The following is a 20383-nucleotide window of genomic DNA, read 5'->3' on the forward strand; positions in this document are numbered from 1 at the left end:
GGAGGCCTCAGGAAACCTAGTCATGGCAGAAGGCAAGGGGAAGTAGACTTGTCTGACATGACCAGAAGGAGCGAAAGAGAGAAGAGGGAGGTGCTATACACTTTTAAACAACCAAATCTCATGAAAACGCCCTCATTATCACAAGAACAGCAAGGGGGAAATCCACCCCCATGTTCCAATCACTTCCCACCAGGCCTCTTTTCCAACACTTGGAGGAGATTGTAATTGAGGATCACAAATCAACATGAGATTTGGGCAGGGACACAAATCCAAACTAAAGCAGTTGTACACACCAAACCACCATGAATTCAAAGAATTTTTTCAATAAATATTGAGTAATTCATTCTAAGAAGACACTTATTTTAGAGAAATAATGCTTTGGGGGCATGAAGTAACAAGGCCAAATCAATGGCAGAATCTGGGGAATTCTTATCTATCTGGAACCTTCCAAAATATACTGTTAGTTTTTGCAATTAATGTGATATTTCCATATATGTACAAAATTGTTTATGTCCCATAATTCATTGTTATTTCTAGGAAAGGAAATTCCCAGACCCACTACCAGAATACTATTATAAGTAGAATATTTTATGTAAACACAAGCTGAGTTTTTTGTTTCTGCATCTATAAAATGCAGATGTGACCAGACCTCTCATCCAGAGACAATGAGAGGTAATGAGATTAATAATCCCTGTGAAGGTAGCAGGCAAAGTTTTAACAATCAAAATCAACAAAAAATAGCTAAACCCTAGGCTTGCAGGGATAATATTTCTTTTCTTATTGTCAGGCCTTTGCTTCTTCTATATAAATAAGAAAGATTGAGGATATTATTCCCAGAAATTCTGCACCCAAAGGGAAATGTCGTGCTTATTTCAATGGGAATTTGACCTTTGCATTAGGTGAAATGATCAGAGCTCTTGGATGAGCAGTTCATCTTTCTGGTCCCTGGAGCATTGTTCATGTACACTTGACTGCATTTCATCTCTGTCCTTAAACCTTAAATGGGGTCAATAAACACAGTTGTTTGATTTGGATAGTCTTACTCATATTCTTCGTGACATTTTAAGTACTTAACAATTCTCCTATGACTTTAGAGCCTAATAAAATCTGTTGACTATACCTAAAAGAATAAAATAAAGTATACTTCTCAGGTAGGCCTGTCAGAAAAGATGTAGGCTTCAATTTACACTGCCGCAGTTACGAAGCTCAGAGACAGAGGTATCAGGATTTTTGACAGCAGTCCAGCTAGAACCCTGTTGGGGGATAACTGGGCAATTATAAAAGAAGAGTCATCACCATACAAGTTAGATTGTGACCAATTTTATTTTAGAACTGCATTGTAGGGAGCTTTATGGTAATGTAGAGTTTATTCAATATTTTTATTTGCATATTTTTAAAAAAATTCCCAAAGCGATGCTTTCATATACGTCTTCCCAGCAGTAGTCAAGTCTGGAGATGATTTACACTGTAGCCTCAAGGATGCAAGAACAATGAAGTAAATCACAGATCTGGGTAGGTTTTTACAGGCACCTGCTACCAAGATGAGCAAAAAGCTCAGGCTTTTCAGTCCTTTCAAATAGTTCATCTAAAGCAAGAGAAATACACTTTGGAAGAGTTCAATTTTGAATCCCTCCTGTGGTTTTTACATAAGAAAGCATTATGCATTTTAAGTTCTAGGACTCATGCAGTTCATATTTGTTGCTGTTTTAGGCACTGCTATAAGTACTAAATTGTAACAGACTCAAGAAATCCAGTTTTCCAAATATGATTATTAAGTGGTTCTCAAAATAACCTTATGGAAGTTACACTGCCTGAAGGATGGTCACTTGACATGTGATGCATTTAACATGCACAGTTTTTAAACTTTGCTTTGTCCTAAACATCATAAAATCAACTAAAGGTAGATTGGATTATGGACTTCAACAAGGCTCACATTTGAGAAATGAAGTAACACAGACATGAATAGATTTATAGGTTCATCATATCAAAGAGGTAATCATTTGTAACTTTCCAACATTTTAAAATAAAAGATTATATAACTTCAACTGAAATGTGGCTTGAAAAAAAAACATAGCATTCTGGATATAAAGCATTCTGTTAACATTGCTCTTCCGTACCTTGCTTTGTTTATTTATATATTTTTTGGTATGTTTGCATATTGCATCCAGAGCTACATATTTTCCACAGTGCTTTTCTGCCTCATTCAAGTATAATAAAAGTAGAAATCTATAGAAGCTCTAAGGTTAAACAAACTGTACATCATACAAAAAATTAACTTAATTTACACAGTCAGAAAGTATTGGCAATGCCCTTTATAAATCTTATCAAATATTCATCACAAAGGATAATACAATCTACATATGTGGACTCACCATACAAATGCCATTTTAATATAGGTGGTGCAGAAGTGAGTATCTGTTAAATGTACACATGTAGAATCAGCAATTTGTACCGTATATATTTCTTTTAAAGTAACAGTATCATCAATACTAATCTAAGGTACAGGATTTTCTTATTGCATATTTATTGTTGCTGAGGCAGTTAGTTATGATACAATAACACAATATCCATAATAATTTTAAATAAACAAAAGCATTTCTCCTGGCAACAATATAAAGAATATATTTTTCCTAAAATCAATAAGAACATTGCTACATACAGATTTACTCAAATACTGAAAAACATGACCTTAAGGCATCTGCCAGAAAACCAGATGTACATATTTTTATGAACTAAGTTATGCAAGAAAAAAATATTGCACAAAATCCTATTATTTTCAAAATAAAATATTCTTCTGTCTAAATGTACATAATTTCTTATTTCTTCCTCAAATCATGTTAACTGGCTTGCTCAAAACCAGTCTGCCTCTTAAGGTTTAAGAAACATACACTAACAATATTACTTGGCTTAACCCAGGAAAGAGACATTAGTACTGACATAGGGTTTGTAAAAACTATTTCCTAAATTAAGAAGTACTTTGGAGAAAACTAGATTTTGGGATTCGTTTAACATTCTTAAATATTCTGATTTACAAATATCTTAAGATTCAGGGTCTTTTATGCCAAACAAAACAGAATTGGTATAAGAAAATTTATTCATGAAAATAATGAATCTTTTCCTGAAAAATCCAAATTTTCTACAAGACAATGAAAGTCTATCGACTGAGACATTCACAGTGTTCTCCTGTTGATCAGGAAATCTAGTTGCTCACCTTAATTAAAAAAGAACTAATTCATTAGAATTCCTGAATCCTATTGTTAGGATATTAGCATAGAATAGCTCTAGTAACAGCAGTCACAGTTTTTATTTAAAAGGGAGGGACTGTTTCTACAGAACGCTGTTATTCATATAAAAATAGTAAAAATTGGATTCCCATTAACATGCATCCACACCTTCAGTTACTCCTAAACTGAGTACAGTGGCTCTAAATATTGAAAAGGAGCACAATTTCATTATAGAGAGCCCTGTGCTGCCTGTTTATCTGTTAATAAGATTAATAATAAGACACTCAGCTTCTAAAAGAGTCTCTGAATCTGCCCTTTAAATGTGGATATCTTAGCAGCATAATATTTAGCATAATGATTGAGAAGGTTAATAAAATTAGAAATGATACTAGGGTTCATACTTAGAGCATGCTTTAAATTAAGCAGCTAGATTTTTTTTAAAACCATTTTGTGTGTGTGTTAGAATCTCAGCAAATAACTTCCAGGCAAAGTGCATTATTATTATTATTTTAATAAAAATTTGCAATTCCTTTTCCTTTTAATTTGTTCCTTCAGAGCAGTGACTACGTCAGTTATTTTATTTCCCCACATCCTCAGCTACTGTATCCTGCATATAACTGGTATGAAAGTCAATGAATAGTTTTTAAATGAATATGTTATCTAATTTTAATAAACTGAAAAAATAATCATGCTATATTTTGGTGCCTTTCTAAGACATGTTAAAGTAGGTAATCATCTAAATATACCATTTGGTAATATTTTCACTTAAAATAAATAGCTGCTAAATTCATATACTATTTCTCTATACCCCTGAAATACCACGGATGCACTATCTAAGGGTAAAAAAATAAAAGTCAGAGTGGGATTCTGAAAGAGCCATGACTCCATTACAGGCCAGATAAAGACTATGAACCAAGGCCAAAAGTCTTTTTAGTTTATACGATTCTGTTGAATAACAGGTGTTGCTTCTTTGAAAAATAATTTCAAATAGCAGATGAGCTTACAAATATTTGGTTTAGTTACCATAGAAAATATGGGCACTGTAGAATATAAGATAACAATTTTTGTTTATTTCAGAACTCACCCCAATTTCACTTTATTCTCACTATATCCACCATAATACTAGAAAGTCCAATTTTAAGAGCAGACTTTGAATATTCAAAATTTTACTGGTTTGAAATACAAATACTTGCTAGTATTCTTCTGGATGTTTTTTGTTTTTAACACAGAATAAAACAGCTAATTTTGCATTAAAAAAAGGCACAAATCACTTTTAAATACCTCAAGACATTATCTTACTAAGGAGTGGCTAAATATCCCCAAAACAAGAGTATTGTAACCAAACACCTTGAAAGGTGGCTGAAAGGTAGAACAAAATTTAGATTTCTGAAGCTATGTTGTTGATTAAGCAAATGGACTAAAAACCAGATTTGCCCTTATGCTATACTCACAGTTATTCTTCTGAGTTCTGAAAAAAAACACAAAATACCATACCTCATTTCAAAAGTCATATTAAAAGGCTGATTTACATTCTTTTCACAAATCATGAAGGAATATTTGCCAAGCGGATTAACAACCAGAGTAACCTTTTCTCCTTTCCTTCTGATTTAAAACAGCTCTTTTGATATATGGACTTCTTCCATTATAAACTTCAGTAAAGTAAGTTGGAATTTTGTAATAAGCTTATAAAGGCAAAATTTGACAAGAACCTAGAGTCTTCTGTATTAAAAAATAGGGATTAAACACTGTTTTCCTTAATGCATACAGAGTCCATAAAGGGAAACAAGACTTGTCTTCTTATATAGTCATAATGAATAAGTATACCAAATAACACATATTCATTTAGATTTTGAAATGTAGGTTTAAAAAACCTTGGTCATTATTTAAATTAATTTTAAAAAATAATTAAAATATTTTTAATTATTTAAAATATTTTAAAAATTATTTTAAATTATTTAAAATATTTTTTAAATTATTTTTAAATATTTTAAATAATTTTTAAATAATTTTCTTTAAATTATTTCAAATCCTCTTCTAGGATTTTAACTGAAATTATATTCTTTCAATAAATATTTAGAATGTCATCTTATTGGGGTTCTTCAATGATTTCTTGAACATACAGTCTTAAATGTAAAAAAAAAGATGATTGGGGATGTATAGAGTGGATATACTGAAAATGCTAATAACAATGTAACCATACTATCACTGCTTTCTTCCCCTGATTATACCTGTTTATCTGTCTATCATGAAGTAATCAGTAAATGATTTTTTCTCAGATGAATTCCAAAGCTCAACAGTGAATCTGAGAAAGAAGAAACAAATTTTCTATACAGAAGAATTAACAATAATTTATGTAGATACTTCTCTGCTCTAAAGAAGGGAAATTATGATTCCTCACTCCTGCATGTAGTGACTTCCTTCCAAAAACTACAGCATGGAAAGGGCAGGAATAACTTTAGAATCACAAACACTACCTCGGCCAGGTTATTAAGGTCTGTGTCAGCATTCACAAATCATGTTGACAGTATGTACCCTAGATCTGACCAGATGAAAATGGCACTTTACTTCTGTGACCATCTCCCCAAAACCCATAATCCCAGTCTAATCATGAAAAAAAAAAAAAAAGATCCAGCAAACTCCAAGAGAGGAGCAGTCTACAAGTCATCTGACAGTACTCTTCAAAGCTGTCAAGGCCATCAAAAATAAGGAAACTCTAAGAAACTGTCACAGCCAAGAGGAGCCTAAGGAGACATTCCAACTCAATATAATGTGGGATTCTGAATAGGATCTTGAAGTGGAAAATGAATATTAGGAGAAAACTAAGAAAATCTGAATAAAGTATGGACTATCAATATTGGTTAGTTAATTGGGGCAAATGTATTATTAAGATGTTAATAATAACAGGGACAGATGGGAACTCTCTGTACTATCTTTGCAATTTTTCTGTAAATCTAAAACTTCTAAACTATAAAGTCAATTACTTTAAAAAGTGAATTTCAGATGATAATATAAAGCATTCTGATAGAGATTATTAGTTAAAAAAAGAATTTTTTTTGGTCAGGCCAGTTTTTGTTGTATTTGGCTTTCTTGGGTGGACCCCTAAATAGCAAAGGCATACAGAGAGACTGTGAAAACTTTCTAAAGTGTCTCATTTGTAAACAGAAGTCATTAACTTCACATTGTAACTCAGTACTTCATATATTTCACTGAATGAAAGGTAAACGTATATTTTTATACTTTTTGGAAAACATGGCTATAGTGCTTTATATAGCAAATTACGTATTTCCATAATAGAGCTTTTTAATCTTGAAAAGATGAATTTTGACCTTGATTTGATGAATCGAAAAAGGCATTATTGCTCTGCAGAACACTAATAACTTATCCTTCAAACTTTACACATACTTTCATACATTATTTAAGTATGTTTAATACAGCTTTAAGATTAAGGCAATTAGTGGGTTAACGTTTCATCAGTTTCAGGCTAGTTTTGATAAGTTTTGATATCGTGATCAGTTCATGCTCAACCAGATTAGTATAGTAGCTACTGGTTATGTGCATGGGTTACAGATGCAAAGTTAATTTAAATGAAATGAATGGCATTAAGCACCAAACACTGGGAAACCTTATGTTCAATACGTACTTTTAACATACATACAAACTAGTACCTGATTTAAAAGCACAGTAGAATTTGCTTTATATTTAAAAATCAATGCATTTCATATATCCTTGAAACGAACAAGTGAGGAAAATGTTCCAAATGCAAAAAAAAAAAATTAAATAGTAAGAGTTGCCATTCCTACAAATAATTCTGTTTATTATGCAGATTGCATTCAATCTCAAAATGTCTCCGTAGAAGCTTGGATGCAAGATTTAAGTTTGGTTTCCATTTGTGTTTTTGTCTGAAATGTTCAAGCTTTGTTGGAAGTCAGAAGTCATATGACATAATGACACCACTTCATGGAGCAGTCCAATATCTTCTGAAGTCTCTTTGGCTTCTTTCCCTTCTTTCTCCCAGGGAACAAAAGTAGATGAATGCCGCCCAAGACTAGGTATAAGCAGATCATCTGAAATCTGGCTTAATGTTTCCCTCTTTTCGGTTTTTCCTTTATCAGTCTGGGAAACGTCAGGGGAAGTGAGTTGGAAATCCAATCCTGAAGTAGGGTCACTCACATTGTCAGCACTGAGGTGCTTGTCACTGTTTTCCTCTTGCAGAATAAATAGAGAATCTGTCAAACCACTAGAGGAAACCCGCTTCCTGGGAGATGGAGGGAGGTGTTTGCCATGGAGGGCACTATCATCCTGCCCAAGATTCCACTCTGCTTGGTCACCAGAACCCCCACAGAGGAGAGCCAGATTATTCTCACTAGGAGCATTAGATTTATTCTGAAAAACAAAGAAACAACAAATTCAGAAAACTTTTAATAAGCCTTAATTTAGTATATTTTTTCCCATTTTGAAATACATGTTAATAGTGTTAAGTTCCTCCCAGAGAAGATATAGCCTTGAGAGTTAATTTTAAACATTTCCAAATGGCTCTATTAACAGGGACGAAATGGAATGGACTTGGGTTTCCATTGTCTAGCAGCTGTCACCTATCCAATTCAAACTAGATTATATAATTAACACCAAGTTCTGAAGTCACTTATAATTAGAACAGGACTGTCATTACTCATTCTATTTCTGCTGTTTCTAAAGCATTCAGTTGAATTTGCATAAAATCATGCTAAAAAGTAAAATCCTCTTCATCTTGAAAGTAATAAAACAGAAAAAGATGATTTGAATGAATACATTTAGTACAGTTTTTTTTTTAAACTCAGGAAATATGGGGGAAAAGTGAAATTTCACATTTTAAAAATTCCCCAGAGACAAGTATAAAGTTGGATTGCAAAGAAACATTATTGCTTGACAAAATAATTTCAATTAATGACAACAAACACCAGAATTAGATAAATAAAAGGGAAAATACTAGAATTTTATTAATAGAAATAATTTTTGGTGATTAAATTTTATCATATTTTAAAAGTTTTGACCCTAACCTATTTAGAGGTTAAATGCTTCTACCAACACACAGCAAAGGCAAGAATATTTCCTTCTAATTTTATAAGTCAAAAAACTGACTAACCGTAGGTTTGTAATCAATGTCATCCATTGATCTAAAGAAATCCAAGCTCTTCGCAGCTGCCAGCTTCCCCTGATCTGAGCTGTGTGTGCTCAGTGTATCAAGGATCTCTCCTAGTAAGTCCATTTCACCTGAGTAAGGAGTCTTCACTCTTGTTTCAACAGAGTCATCACTTTCATAAAGATAAGCGGAAGCTTCTTCACCGTCTTCAGAAGATAACCTGAAGAAAAATAAAACATGCAGTAGTAGGTAAAGAACCATATTTGCTGCATGTAAGTGATCTCTCACCAATTACATTACATTAACGAGAGACTTAATGAGAGAGTTAACAACAGGATCAATTTGGTTCATGACCAAATTTTTTATAGTGATGTATATACCAATTCAAATACAGAAATATTTTGCACATGCATTAAGAACACACAAACAAAACTTATAAACTGAAAGTAGAAGTAGGGCTTATAAAACTGAAAGTAGAAGTAGGGCTTTTCACAGTTTAATTTTGTGCAATGTGGAACCTTAACTTAGGAATATTAGACTGAATTACTTGGGAAGTTTGCTATAGCCTAAATTCACTTTCAATATTTAATATGCTTTCCCCATTCACTTACTTTAGAGAATGCATATTCCTTTACATAGAAATATATTTAATGAAGAAAAAAGAATGTTCATTTTGTCATTTACATACATCAACTGTAAAAAGCTAAACATCTATTATTTCCCTTATATTAAAATTAATTTTTAACGCTTTTAATAAATTTTCATCTTCTGATATCACCATAGGTTTAAGTCTCCTGTGCCCTCAATTCCATTTCTTTCTATTGACTATTATTACCGTTCCTGATATTTAACCTTCCTCTCTTTAGAATGAGTAAGAGCCTAATTTAGATGGACTTCTATCTCCCCTAACACTGTCCCAGATATCTCTGTAGACATTATTGTTTTCCAAGAACAAGATATTTAAGATTCATCTTAGTTCCTGCCCCAAGATATCCCCCACAACATTCCAAGTAGCACTGTGTCCTTTTGCTGAAGAACACTGTAAAAGAACAACATGGAGCTCTAGGGGCACATATTCTTCGAAATACCCTTTACTCTGCTGTTAGGCTGTTCGGCTTCATAGGACACCAAAATCCATTACTTACTTGCTTGCTCTTTCAATGTCATCATCGTCATCATCATCATATAGAGCACCATCAAGGCTCTTAAGAGGCCTTTTTAAGCATGCCTGGAGAGACAGATTGACAATAAATTGGCACTGGCAGTTTAAAAAAACGCTGTTGAGCAAATTTCTTTCTCTCTCTCTTTTTTTTTGAGACGGAGTTTCGCTCTTGTTACCCAGGCTGGAGTGCAATGGCGCGATCTCGGCTCACCGCAACCTCCGCCTCCTGGGTTCAGGCAATTCTCCTGCCTCAGCCTCCTGAGTATCTGGGATTACAGGCACGCACCACCATGCCCAGCTAATTTTTTGTATTTTTAATAGAGACGGGGTTTCACCACATTGGATGGTCTTGATCTCTTGACCTCGTGATCCACCCGCCTCGGCCTCCCGAAGTGCTGGGATTACAGGCGTGAGCCACCGCGCCCGGCCCTAGCAAATTTCAAAGAAACGACGTGATTTGGTAAGAAACACGCCTGCAAGAAATATACATTCAGGGTTTTTGAATATTACCCAATAACTTGACAAACTGGGACAGGAAGAAAAGGAGGCAATAAGGTATATTTGTCTCAACACCTATTGAATAAAAAACATCAACAAAAAACACAAATCACTGGACTGAATACATACGCACAGTCACATAGTCTTTCAGGCCCTGATTTAGAAATACTTGACTTATCATACCCCCATGCACCGATTACACAGTTTCAACAATTATCAGTATTTACCAATTTGTTTCTTTTATCCCTGACCCACACTCTCCTCTACTCCAAGTATTTTAAAGCTGTGCTTCTCAAATCTTTATGTGCGTACAAATCTCTTAGGGACATATAAAAATGTAAAAGTGTAGATTCTGGTTCTACAGTGTTTCTGGGCCTGAATTTCTGCATTCCTAACAAGCTCTTAGGTGAGGTCAATACTAGTGACTCTGGGTGTCACACTTTGAATCAGTTTTTGAAGCAAATCCCAGGCAACCTACTGATTCACCTGAAGAACTTCACTATATATTTTAAACATTTTTTTTAACATAACCAAAATATCATTATCATACTTAGAAAATTAATAATTATTCTTTATATCTGATATTACTCAGGCCAAATTCGTATTCCTCTATTGCTCCCCAGATTTTTTAGTTCGCTTCTTTGGATCAGACTCCCAACAGAGTTAATATTGAATTTGGTTGATGTGTTTCTTAAGTCTCTTTCAGGGGACTCAGTTCAACCTTCCCTCTCCTATACCCTGTCCTCATTTACTATAAATTGGTAGCTACAACTGGAAGCCTAGCCTCAGGAAACTGAGGCTAGGATGAAAAAAGATGAAAAAAGAAATTTTCCATCTTCCTTTGTTTTGGGCCATGGGTATTGATATGTGAATTTTTACTATATCACATGTATAGGCACATAATGTTTTAATATCTCATTTTTGGTGGTACTAAGATTGATTAATGATTTCAGGTATGATTCGTTGAGCCAACCATTATACATTTCCTAATCAAGTTTTGACTTGAAGGTTTTAGCATTCCATGATAACCACTGGCTAAATCCACTATTTCATTAGGGGCTAAATAATTATGCTTTTCTAGAGCATTCCTTCTATATTTATTTTCTGGCATTCTACAAAGAAGAGCTTTATCTTATCAACTATTTGACTATTCCAAAATACAATGTACAGGAAAGACAGGACAAATCCTTGATTTATTTCCTTTTATTTAATAATTTTCAGAGTGATGAGTTAGTGTCCTAACAATTTCTAAAGGCAAGTCATGGAGGTTTTTTAAATTACCATTATCAGTAGATATTTGATGCTGTTCAATCCACTACAGTTCTTCTTGATGTTCAAATTGTTCCATCTTTGAAATGTACCATGATTATGTTTTCAAAATAGTCCTTATCTTTTACCCAATAACCTGAAAAACTGGGACAGGATCTTGAAATATTCTCATATATCTTGAAATATTCCCAGATTAAATGATATGCTTTTGGGTATTTATTTCAAAATAACTTAATGGTGCAGAGACAGCATAGGTGGGGCTGAGACTGTAATAAGATTGGCATGAATTGATAATCGGTGAAAGCTACATAAAAGGCTCCCGAGGATTTTACAAGCTTCTCTTTCCTCTGTATATGTTTGAAATTTTCAAAATAAAGTTTTTTTTTAATGACTTCATTCTGTTACTAGTGGTAGCCCTTTCAAGTTGATTGCTGTGTCCTTTGACATAAACTCAGAAGTGTTTAGTAAGCCTCATGCTTTTGGTACAATAAGATGTCTCACTTCAACTTAGAATTTTTCTGCATCAAACCTGGAATCAGCCATTTCTTTTTTTTTTCAATTTAAATCTTGGTTTCTTTAGATGGGAAATGGCATTTAAAGATTAGAATCTGGGTGCTATGGGTGCTCATGGCTGCAAACCATTCTTTTGAATGAACAACAGTAAACTTGAATTTGGAGACTTCAACCATGACACCAGAGAGGAATAACTTTCTGCCTCTGACTTTGAATTCCCAATCTAGAGAACTGTCTTCTTTTATTGCAGCCACAGAGTAAGCAAATTTCTGGAACCCACAGGACTGATCCCTACTCTATCCCTCTATGCCACTGCTTGTGCGTGGCAGAAAGGAAGGATGAGTAGCAAAACATGTTCTTATAACCCCTACTTGAAACATGTAGTGAGGTTCTCACAAATTCAGTGATTAAAAATATATCTGGGCCTATAAGTGTCTAAAACTGGGGACTGTCTCCTTACCACTATAAGTTTAAGGTACATGAGTTAAACAGAAATACGCAGAGTAGCCTAGGAACAAAGCCACCACTTGCAGCAATATTTCCGTGGGAAAAATATATTTCACCTACTCCCTTCAAAACTCACAAAATATGATACAATCCTTTGTTTCTGAAGACAAGCCATTATTATTACAATGAGCGCTGTACATGCTTGGCTTTATGCCAGCTAGCAGGTCCTGCATTTAACTTTTTGTTTACAAATGAACAAACTGAAACAAACAAAGTCTATGAGGAAGCTGAGACTTTCTATTGCTATCAGTTAAAATAACTACTACTTAAGAACGAATACAGGAAGCTGAGAGAATACATACTTAACAGTGTTTATACTTGTAGAGTACTTTGCAAAACACTCTCACATACACACAGGGAATATAAAGTTAAATTAGGTCAAGTCTTTGACACTGAACAGCTCTAAGTCTAATGGATCCCACAATAAATCTGGAGGTGTTCTCGGAGAAGTATATAATTTGCCCAAGGACACACACTTTATCAAAACTAGGAACCAGAAAACAGAACTTATGCCTTGCCCTGTTGTGTTGCAAGTCCCTTGTTCATTTTCTTCCACAAAAGTTACCTTTATAATCTGTAGCTGTCTGCATATAACACAACTTCTCTAGTTTTTTTAAGTCCAACTTTATTTTAATGAAGCTACTGCTTTTTCCACAAATATCTAAGTCATGATATAAGCTTCACAGGTACATTGAAATTTTAGTTTCATATTTCCTAGCTAGACAAAGATTCTATCAATTTCTTTATAGAGATGTTAAACAGTGTATCTTATGATGAGGTTTAATACTAGATGTTAAATCAGAAACAGAAGTAAAACTGATTAATATGCTGTTTTCATTTCCTTGGCTGTTAACCTTTGTGTTATCTATACTTATTGCACATGTACTTAAAAATTATTTATATATATGAAATAAACTTCTTCTAAGTAATAGTCATTCACCATATATCAATCTGCATTAGGAACTACAATTTATATATAAGAAATAACATCCAAGCACGTGGTAGAATATGCCAATTACTTGATGACTTCTACATAATTTTGTTAAGGTCCCAAAGAAAGAAAAAAAATTAAGAAGAAAAATAATAATGTAATCGACATTTAAGATAGAGAAGAAGAGCAGTAGAGATAATCTGGGTCCCTACAATCTCAGCAGCTGATGCTGTTCTGGTGGGTAGCCACTCTGAAGTACAGCGCTTTCAGGGGAAATAAAGGACAGTTTTCCTCATTTTCAGAACATACAACACAGGGCAAAAAGACTTGGTCGCAATTTTAAAAATAAAGATCTTTCGTGGGGAAATGATAGTAAATAAGTTTAGACTGCAGAAAACACATCATATATTCTTAAGGCTGCTAATATGTAGCTAGTAACAGCACATCTTCGTCCAGGTTACCAAAGCACAGACATATCATTATCAAAAAATGCATATGAAATAGATAGAACCTGAAATGTAAATGACTGTGAAGAGAAAAATAATCTCAACCTACACGATAAAAATAAAATATATATACATTATTTTAACACAATTGGGTATAGCTTTGAGGAAGGGTGTATGTGTCTCCCTCCCTATTTTTTCTAACTGTAAAGATAGTAAACAGATGCAGCTGCCAATAGAATGAGTCTTGTATGTTGTGTATATTTAGAGAAATATATTCTATTTCAGATATGGATAGAAATCTCACAGTAGTATGTGTACAATGAGAAATTTTCCAAGAGTCAAAAACATTTTCATCATAAAGTATGATCAAGAACTTCCTGAAATGTTCACTAAGTAATGGCCTATATTCGTGAACAGATGCTTTTTTGAAAATAGTGATAATGAAATAGATTAAGAGATTGAGTCATATGCAGTTAACATAATAAAATACCTAAGGAAAGAAAAAGTAATTTAATTTCCAGAAAAAAAGCCTACAATTTTTTTTCAAAGCTTTGCTAGATGGTAAGACAGAGGACATGCACAGGTCAGCCTCCCATTGCTTCTCTACCTGTTTGCCGTTATTTAATCCTTTTCTGTATTTTTTAATGTGCAGTTTCTGTGCAAATTTTTAAGAAAAGGAGAAAATACTTTTTTCCTTGATCAGATTTCTAATAATAACTAGATTTCTTTAATATTTTGTCACAAGAAACAAGATTATGATACTGTTTTTTGCTACCTCTGATCTTTAGGAAGCGGTAATAGACAAAAATAACATTTTCTGAGTGTTCACAGTTAGAAAATAGCTTTTTCTACGTATAAAACCCAAACTTTGGAAGTTCTGATATTTTAAAACATTATTAATATTTTAAGAAATAAAGTTGTTATATTTAATAAAGTCACAGAAAACAAAAAAAGCTATACCCTACATATTTTAAGTCTTTGGTATCACAGTGATTTTTATAATCTCAGGCAAAATCCTTTTTTCTGTTATTTGTTTAATGTATATCAAGACTAGTAATTAATTCTAACCTGGAGATTAATAAATGTATTTAAGTACCATCTTATTTAGAGAAATAATACCCACATAAAATTGTACATATGCTGTTTCAGCCAAATGAGATGCAACCTTTTCAGCCCTCAAAATACCTCACAATATAGATTAAATAAAAAATACAACTAAAATCATTTAAGAGGATGTTTTTCCATCCTTCAAAGCATCATACAATTTTTATTTTAAAAACATAAATATACATTTGTCAAGGCAGAATTCAATATTTCTTTTTACAATCTTGTATTGGATCATTTTATTTCCTCGAATGATAAAAAGCATTAATTTCCTTCAGAATAAAGGTCAAACTTCTTGTCATGAAAGAAACACCTATCTAAATTGGGCAAGATCTATCTGTTTTATTTCCTTTCCCCATTGAACTGGCTACCACCCACCACTTACGCCACATCAAATAATCTGCTAGTTCCCAAGCAGAATCTACTGCCATTCCACTGTATAAAAGGTACCCTTTGTCAAGTTTCCCCTCCTGCTCTTTACCTGGAAACATTTGACTTATCCTTCAACATCCAGCTCAAACGTAGCCTCTGGAGAGCTTTCTCTTTATCTGGTCAATGTTCCTCTGTATGGCCACATAGTTGGTAAACACTTGGCAAATGTACTATTAATCTCATTGTGTTATCTGCTCATGTGTCTGCCTGCACCACTACGGTCTGAGCTCTCTGTAAGTGGGATTCAAATTTCATACTTCTTTGTGCCCTTTGCACCCTAGTATATGCCTTCCTAGCATGGAAGACAGTAGCATGAATGCAGTATGTGCTTACTGTGTGTTTGTGGATTAAAGAGATGCTAGAAATTCAGAGAATAATTAGACGTGGCTTCTGCCTTACTTTGCGGAAGTACAGAATAGCAGCTTTCAGTAGGTTCTCAGTAACTATTTGCTGCTGGGAAAAAAAAGCATAAATGACATTCGCTTGCCCTTCATTCATTAGGTCGTACAAGTTCAAGGTATGCCCCCTAGGAACCTTTGTTCTAACCCAAAGGTATCACCATGCCTTTCTTCAACCCCTTATATTTGTCCTGAATTGTCCTAGCACAGGACCTTTGCATATGATGCTTCCTCTATAAGAAAAGCTCTTCTCTTACATTTATCCTCTTTGCACTGTCTTTGTCTATACACATCTATTCTCATTCAAAACTATGTAGTAACTGCCTACCCCATATTGAGCCTCTATTATCCTGCCTTATAGAACACTACAGTCTGTAAATTGCCAACAGAGTGATCTTTTTAAAAGGCAAACCTAATCATGCTATACCCCTATTTAAATAAATCCTTCAATAGCCCGTTGCAGTTTTCATGATAAAGCTCATAATCCTTGCTTTTCACAGAGGGATCTGGCTAAGGCAGCCTCTCTGGAGGCTTCACCTGCCATAGAGATGTTTGCTCCACACTACCAAACCATCTCCTTTTCTTGCATACTTCTCAATGTTTTCTGCCTCTGTCTTACACGTGGGCTGATAAGCTACCTTCTTTCTTCCTGGCTCTTCCCTGCAGCGTCCCCCCCTCCTTTTTTTTTAGTTATTCTTCAAACCTTGGCTCAAGAGTTTATCTTTCAGGAAACACTTCCTTGCTCACCAATTAATTTACACAACATTAAATTCTCTCTACAGTCATACAGCAGGCTTTTGAGGGCAGGCCCCTTCCCTTGCTGATTTCTCTTTCATGCCCTCAGAATCTAGCACATTGTGTGGTACATACTAGCTCCAGGAAAACTGCAAAAGACTCTGAAAGGAGCAAAATGATTATGAGGTGTCTGATCAGTAGAATTATGAATGCTGTCTAGAAGGTCCTGTAGGGGTTATCGAATTCTGTAGTGCTCTGCATCTTTCATTGTCTTTAACTATCTTGCCAGGATATAATTGGACAAATTGTACAACCAAGGCCTTATCTAAAGTGGCAGTAATGAAATCCGCAATAATGGAACAAACAGGCTGTTCTATTTATGGAGTCAATGCCTACAAAACTCTCCCAGGAAAATTTACATGGTGCTTGCTTGAGAAAGTCCAATCTTACTGGGTTAAGGAAGGCCCTTTTCTAAAAATCCAGGAATCTTAGCAAATTTGGAGAATCTCAAGAGGAACTCACCCTAATTTACAGATATTTCAGGTAAACCATATGGTGGCAAGGTTTCTTGGGCTTAGTTGCTTAGCTTCAAGATAGCAAATAGCAGAGACAACGTAAAATCAATCTGAGGTTCCTGATGAAAATTTATATACATAAGTACATTCTGAAGCCTTAACTAGGCAATACTGCATGGCTCTAGACAGAGCAAACTCAATTAACTTGCTGGTTGCCCCAATATAAATAATCAGGCCAAATCTAGTAAGAACGGCTTTCTTTATGTGCCTAAGAATAATCTTAGAGATAATTATGAACACAAGTGGGGAGACTGTCAGGAAAATTGTGAGACTTTGAAATGGGGAAAAAAATTACTGCTGTCCTCCCACAGGAATGCTGAGTGCTGTCTAGCATTCTTTTCCAGGATTTTCTGATAGCATACCGGTCTGCACCACTCATGGTTTTAATTTTATAGCTCTGTAAAGATAGAAATCAACTTGTGAAAAACTCATGGTAATGCAAATGCTTCTTGGCCATAGAGATGCAAGTAGATTTTGTCCAGTGAAGATGTAATTTTTACATTGTGGATAGTGTGGTTTTGTATCTACAGCATATACATTTCAGTACTCTAGACTGTTCCTGTTTTTCAGATTGTCCTTTATACCACCTTATTGGTTTCCCATTAATGAGCTAAATAAAATGGAAGTTATAAGTTTACTTTTATTGTAAAATTATTCTTTAGGGTAGGTAGAAATGTTTTCTGAATAAATGAATATACATAGTAGTTTCTGCTGAGAATTTATTAATCAACTGATAAGAAAAGTATAAAGAATAAAGTATTATACTAGTTAATTGACATAAACATTTTTAGTGTCCATGAGGCACAGAAGGGTACTGTATTCATTCATTCAACAAAGATTAAAGAAATACCTGCTTTGTGCCAGGCATTGAGCTGCATGCTAGGGTACAATGATGACTAAGAGGCTGCTTGTCTTCAAGGATATTATAGTCTAATAAATGAGACATGAATTAAATTGAACAGTCATGCAAACAAGCATAAAAATTATGACTTCAGTTAATTTGTAATAAACTATGATTGCTATGAAAGCCCTTCAGAAGTTGATCTAGTGTGGGAGGTCAAGGGAAGTCTTTCTCTGAAAGATATTTAAGTTGAGCTCTGAAAAGTTAGTAGATGATGGGAGATGTAGCAATATGTGCAAATGTCCAGTGGTGGGAAAATCAGGGCAAATATTAAGAAATGAAAGGTAACGGTGCATTGCGGATTGGAGCTTATGTTGGTACACAGGATTTTTTAAGGGGCCCAATGAGCCTTGCAGTTATCCTCTTAATCACTAGATGGCAGACATACATTAAGAAGGCAAAAGGCTAGAAATTTAGATTCAAGGGGATCACAATAGGAAGGTGGGGAAGATCAGAGATTTAGCAGGAAAGTATGGGAGATGAGAACTTAGTAGAGGTAAGCAGGCAAGGGGCAGACTCTGAACTTACAGGTCCTGATAATGAAGAGCCACAGAAAGCCATTTAATCTACAAATATTTATTGAAAACCTACTGAAAGCTGCTACTTTCAGTGTAGTCTCTGAAAGTTGTTAGTAGCTGTATCTCATTTTTCCTTCAGTTTTAGCATCTCTTCACTTCAACATCCATTAAGCACTTTACACCCATACTACTGCCTTCCATGCTGTGAAGCATAATAAAGGAATGAAAAGATGTTCTCTTTTCTCAAGACACTTAAAAATACAAGGTAAAATGCCAAAATACTACATATATAGAGCAGTTACAAATAAAAACTTTATTCCTCATTGTATAAACATAATTGATAACTTTTTGATCGTAGGTGAAAATCTTACATAAATGACCATTAATACTGATAATTAGTGTCAAACCGTTCATGTTTCTAATAATGAAAAAAAAAACAGATTCAGTCAGCTGGCTAATAATATAACTGTAACTACATACTACAAACATTGGTAAGTTCTGTGATCAAATAAGAAGATATAGAAGTTTCTGAACTGAACAGACCTGGTGTAGCTATCACATTAACACTGGTCATTTCACTAGTCATGTTGAGGCTGTACAAATTAGTAACTCTCTTGAAAGGCAGTACCACACAAAATACGGGTACATTTTAATGCATCATGTGAAAAAAAAATAAGTGAAGTTTTACATCATTCTGATATAAAGAATTAAGAATAAAATGGGGAATTGGATGTCATACAACCTCAATTAGACTGCTCCTAGGGCCTAAACACACATAATGTAAAGGTTTTGCTCCCCTCAAAATGTAATATGTCAAGTACATGTCTAATATATGTAAAAATTCATGAAATGAACATTCATACAACAAGGGATGCTTGCTAAGAATGTGAAAAGGTACTAAGTTAATGTAAAAGAAAGGCTAACAGCACGGAATACAACTTACTAGGGGAGATATTCTACTAGAGACACTGACCCTACAGGTAGACACTGAGTGAAAAAAAATATACTGGCAAAGCCAAGAAGGAAAAGTATTTATATTAAAGCAAAAAATATAAGAAAATGTATCCAGAAAGTGACAGAGAGAGAAGGACCAAGACACAAAATCACAGAACTTAATGTCTGAGGAGACCTCAAGAAATAAGTTGAGTTTAGTTACAGTAAGCAAAATAAATCTTTCTTTTCACTTCAGTGGTTTCCAGAAAGCATATCATAAAGTGGAATGATGAAAATCACTCTCCTCATGCACCAAGGAGCCTGTTAACCTTGCAGTTACCATTTTGATCACCAGATGGCAGACATATATTAATGAGGCAAAACACTGGGTAAATTTAAGTTCCTGAGGATTGGGAGGGGGAGGGATAAGGGAAATGAATGAGAAAATATAACTTTTTGGACATAAAATTAAGATGGTTGCAATACACAAATGTTTTGAAAGTAGGTACAATCTGTACTAGCCTCCATTTTAGAATTGAGGCAACTGAGATCCAAAGTATTACCTTGTTTATCTACAGTCTACAGCAAATCCCCAAACGTATGTGTGTTGTAGCCTAAGAAAAAAATGCCTGCATGAAATACTATGTGAATAAATTAAAGAATAATATAGAATTATAATGGTGCCATATTAAAAATGCATGGCAGTTTATAATTTGAAATAAGCTTTAAAAAGATGTGTTTTAATTTGCATAGGTAATAACTAAGTACAGAATTAAAGCCCTTACCCATGATTGACTTGCTTCAGTGTGTTAGCTGTTTTATGTACTGTACTTTATTTCACTTAAATATCTTCTATACAACAAATTTGATGAACATTTTCCCTATTTTACTTATTAGGAAACCAAAAGATGAACAAAGCAAAGTGACTAGGGCAGGATGAGGTGAATCGCAAGTGACAGAGTGGGACTCCAACCCAAGTGTTCTGACTCACAAGCAGAACTGTGTTCATCATAACTATGCTAGAAAAGTAAGTCCAGAGAGACCCAGAATAAATGTCCAAGAACGAGCCTAAGAAAAGCTAGTGCTAAAAATGGCAAGCCTTAAACCTCATTTTCAAG

General features: G+C 34.2%; 1 protein-coding gene across 15 annotated transcripts in view; it reads right to left on the bottom strand.

Moving 5' to 3' along the window:
• Positions 1 to 1304: 1304 nt before the first annotated feature.
• Positions 1305 to 20383, bottom strand: part of DENND1B (DENN domain containing 1B) — a 269554-nt gene continuing 250475 nt past the window's right edge. For all 15 annotated transcript variants that reach the window (XM_078356772.1, XM_054248143.2, XM_078356766.1 and 12 more), the window contains 3 exons: positions 9489 to 9571; positions 8347 to 8563; positions 1305 to 7607 (listed from right to left, as the gene is read on the bottom strand). In XM_078356772.1, the coding sequence (XP_078212898.1) occupies positions 7095 to 7607; positions 8347 to 8563; positions 9489 to 9571 (813 nt within the window). In that variant the 3' untranslated portion in view covers positions 1305 to 7094. The remainder of the gene's footprint in view (positions 7608 to 8346; positions 8564 to 9488; positions 9572 to 20383) is intronic.

The sequence above is a fragment of the Callithrix jacchus genome, chromosome 19 (assembly GCF_049354715.1).
Source record: "Callithrix jacchus isolate 240 chromosome 19, calJac240_pri, whole genome shotgun sequence".
Classification (NCBI taxonomy): Eukaryota; Metazoa; Chordata; class Mammalia; order Primates; family Cebidae; genus Callithrix; species Callithrix jacchus.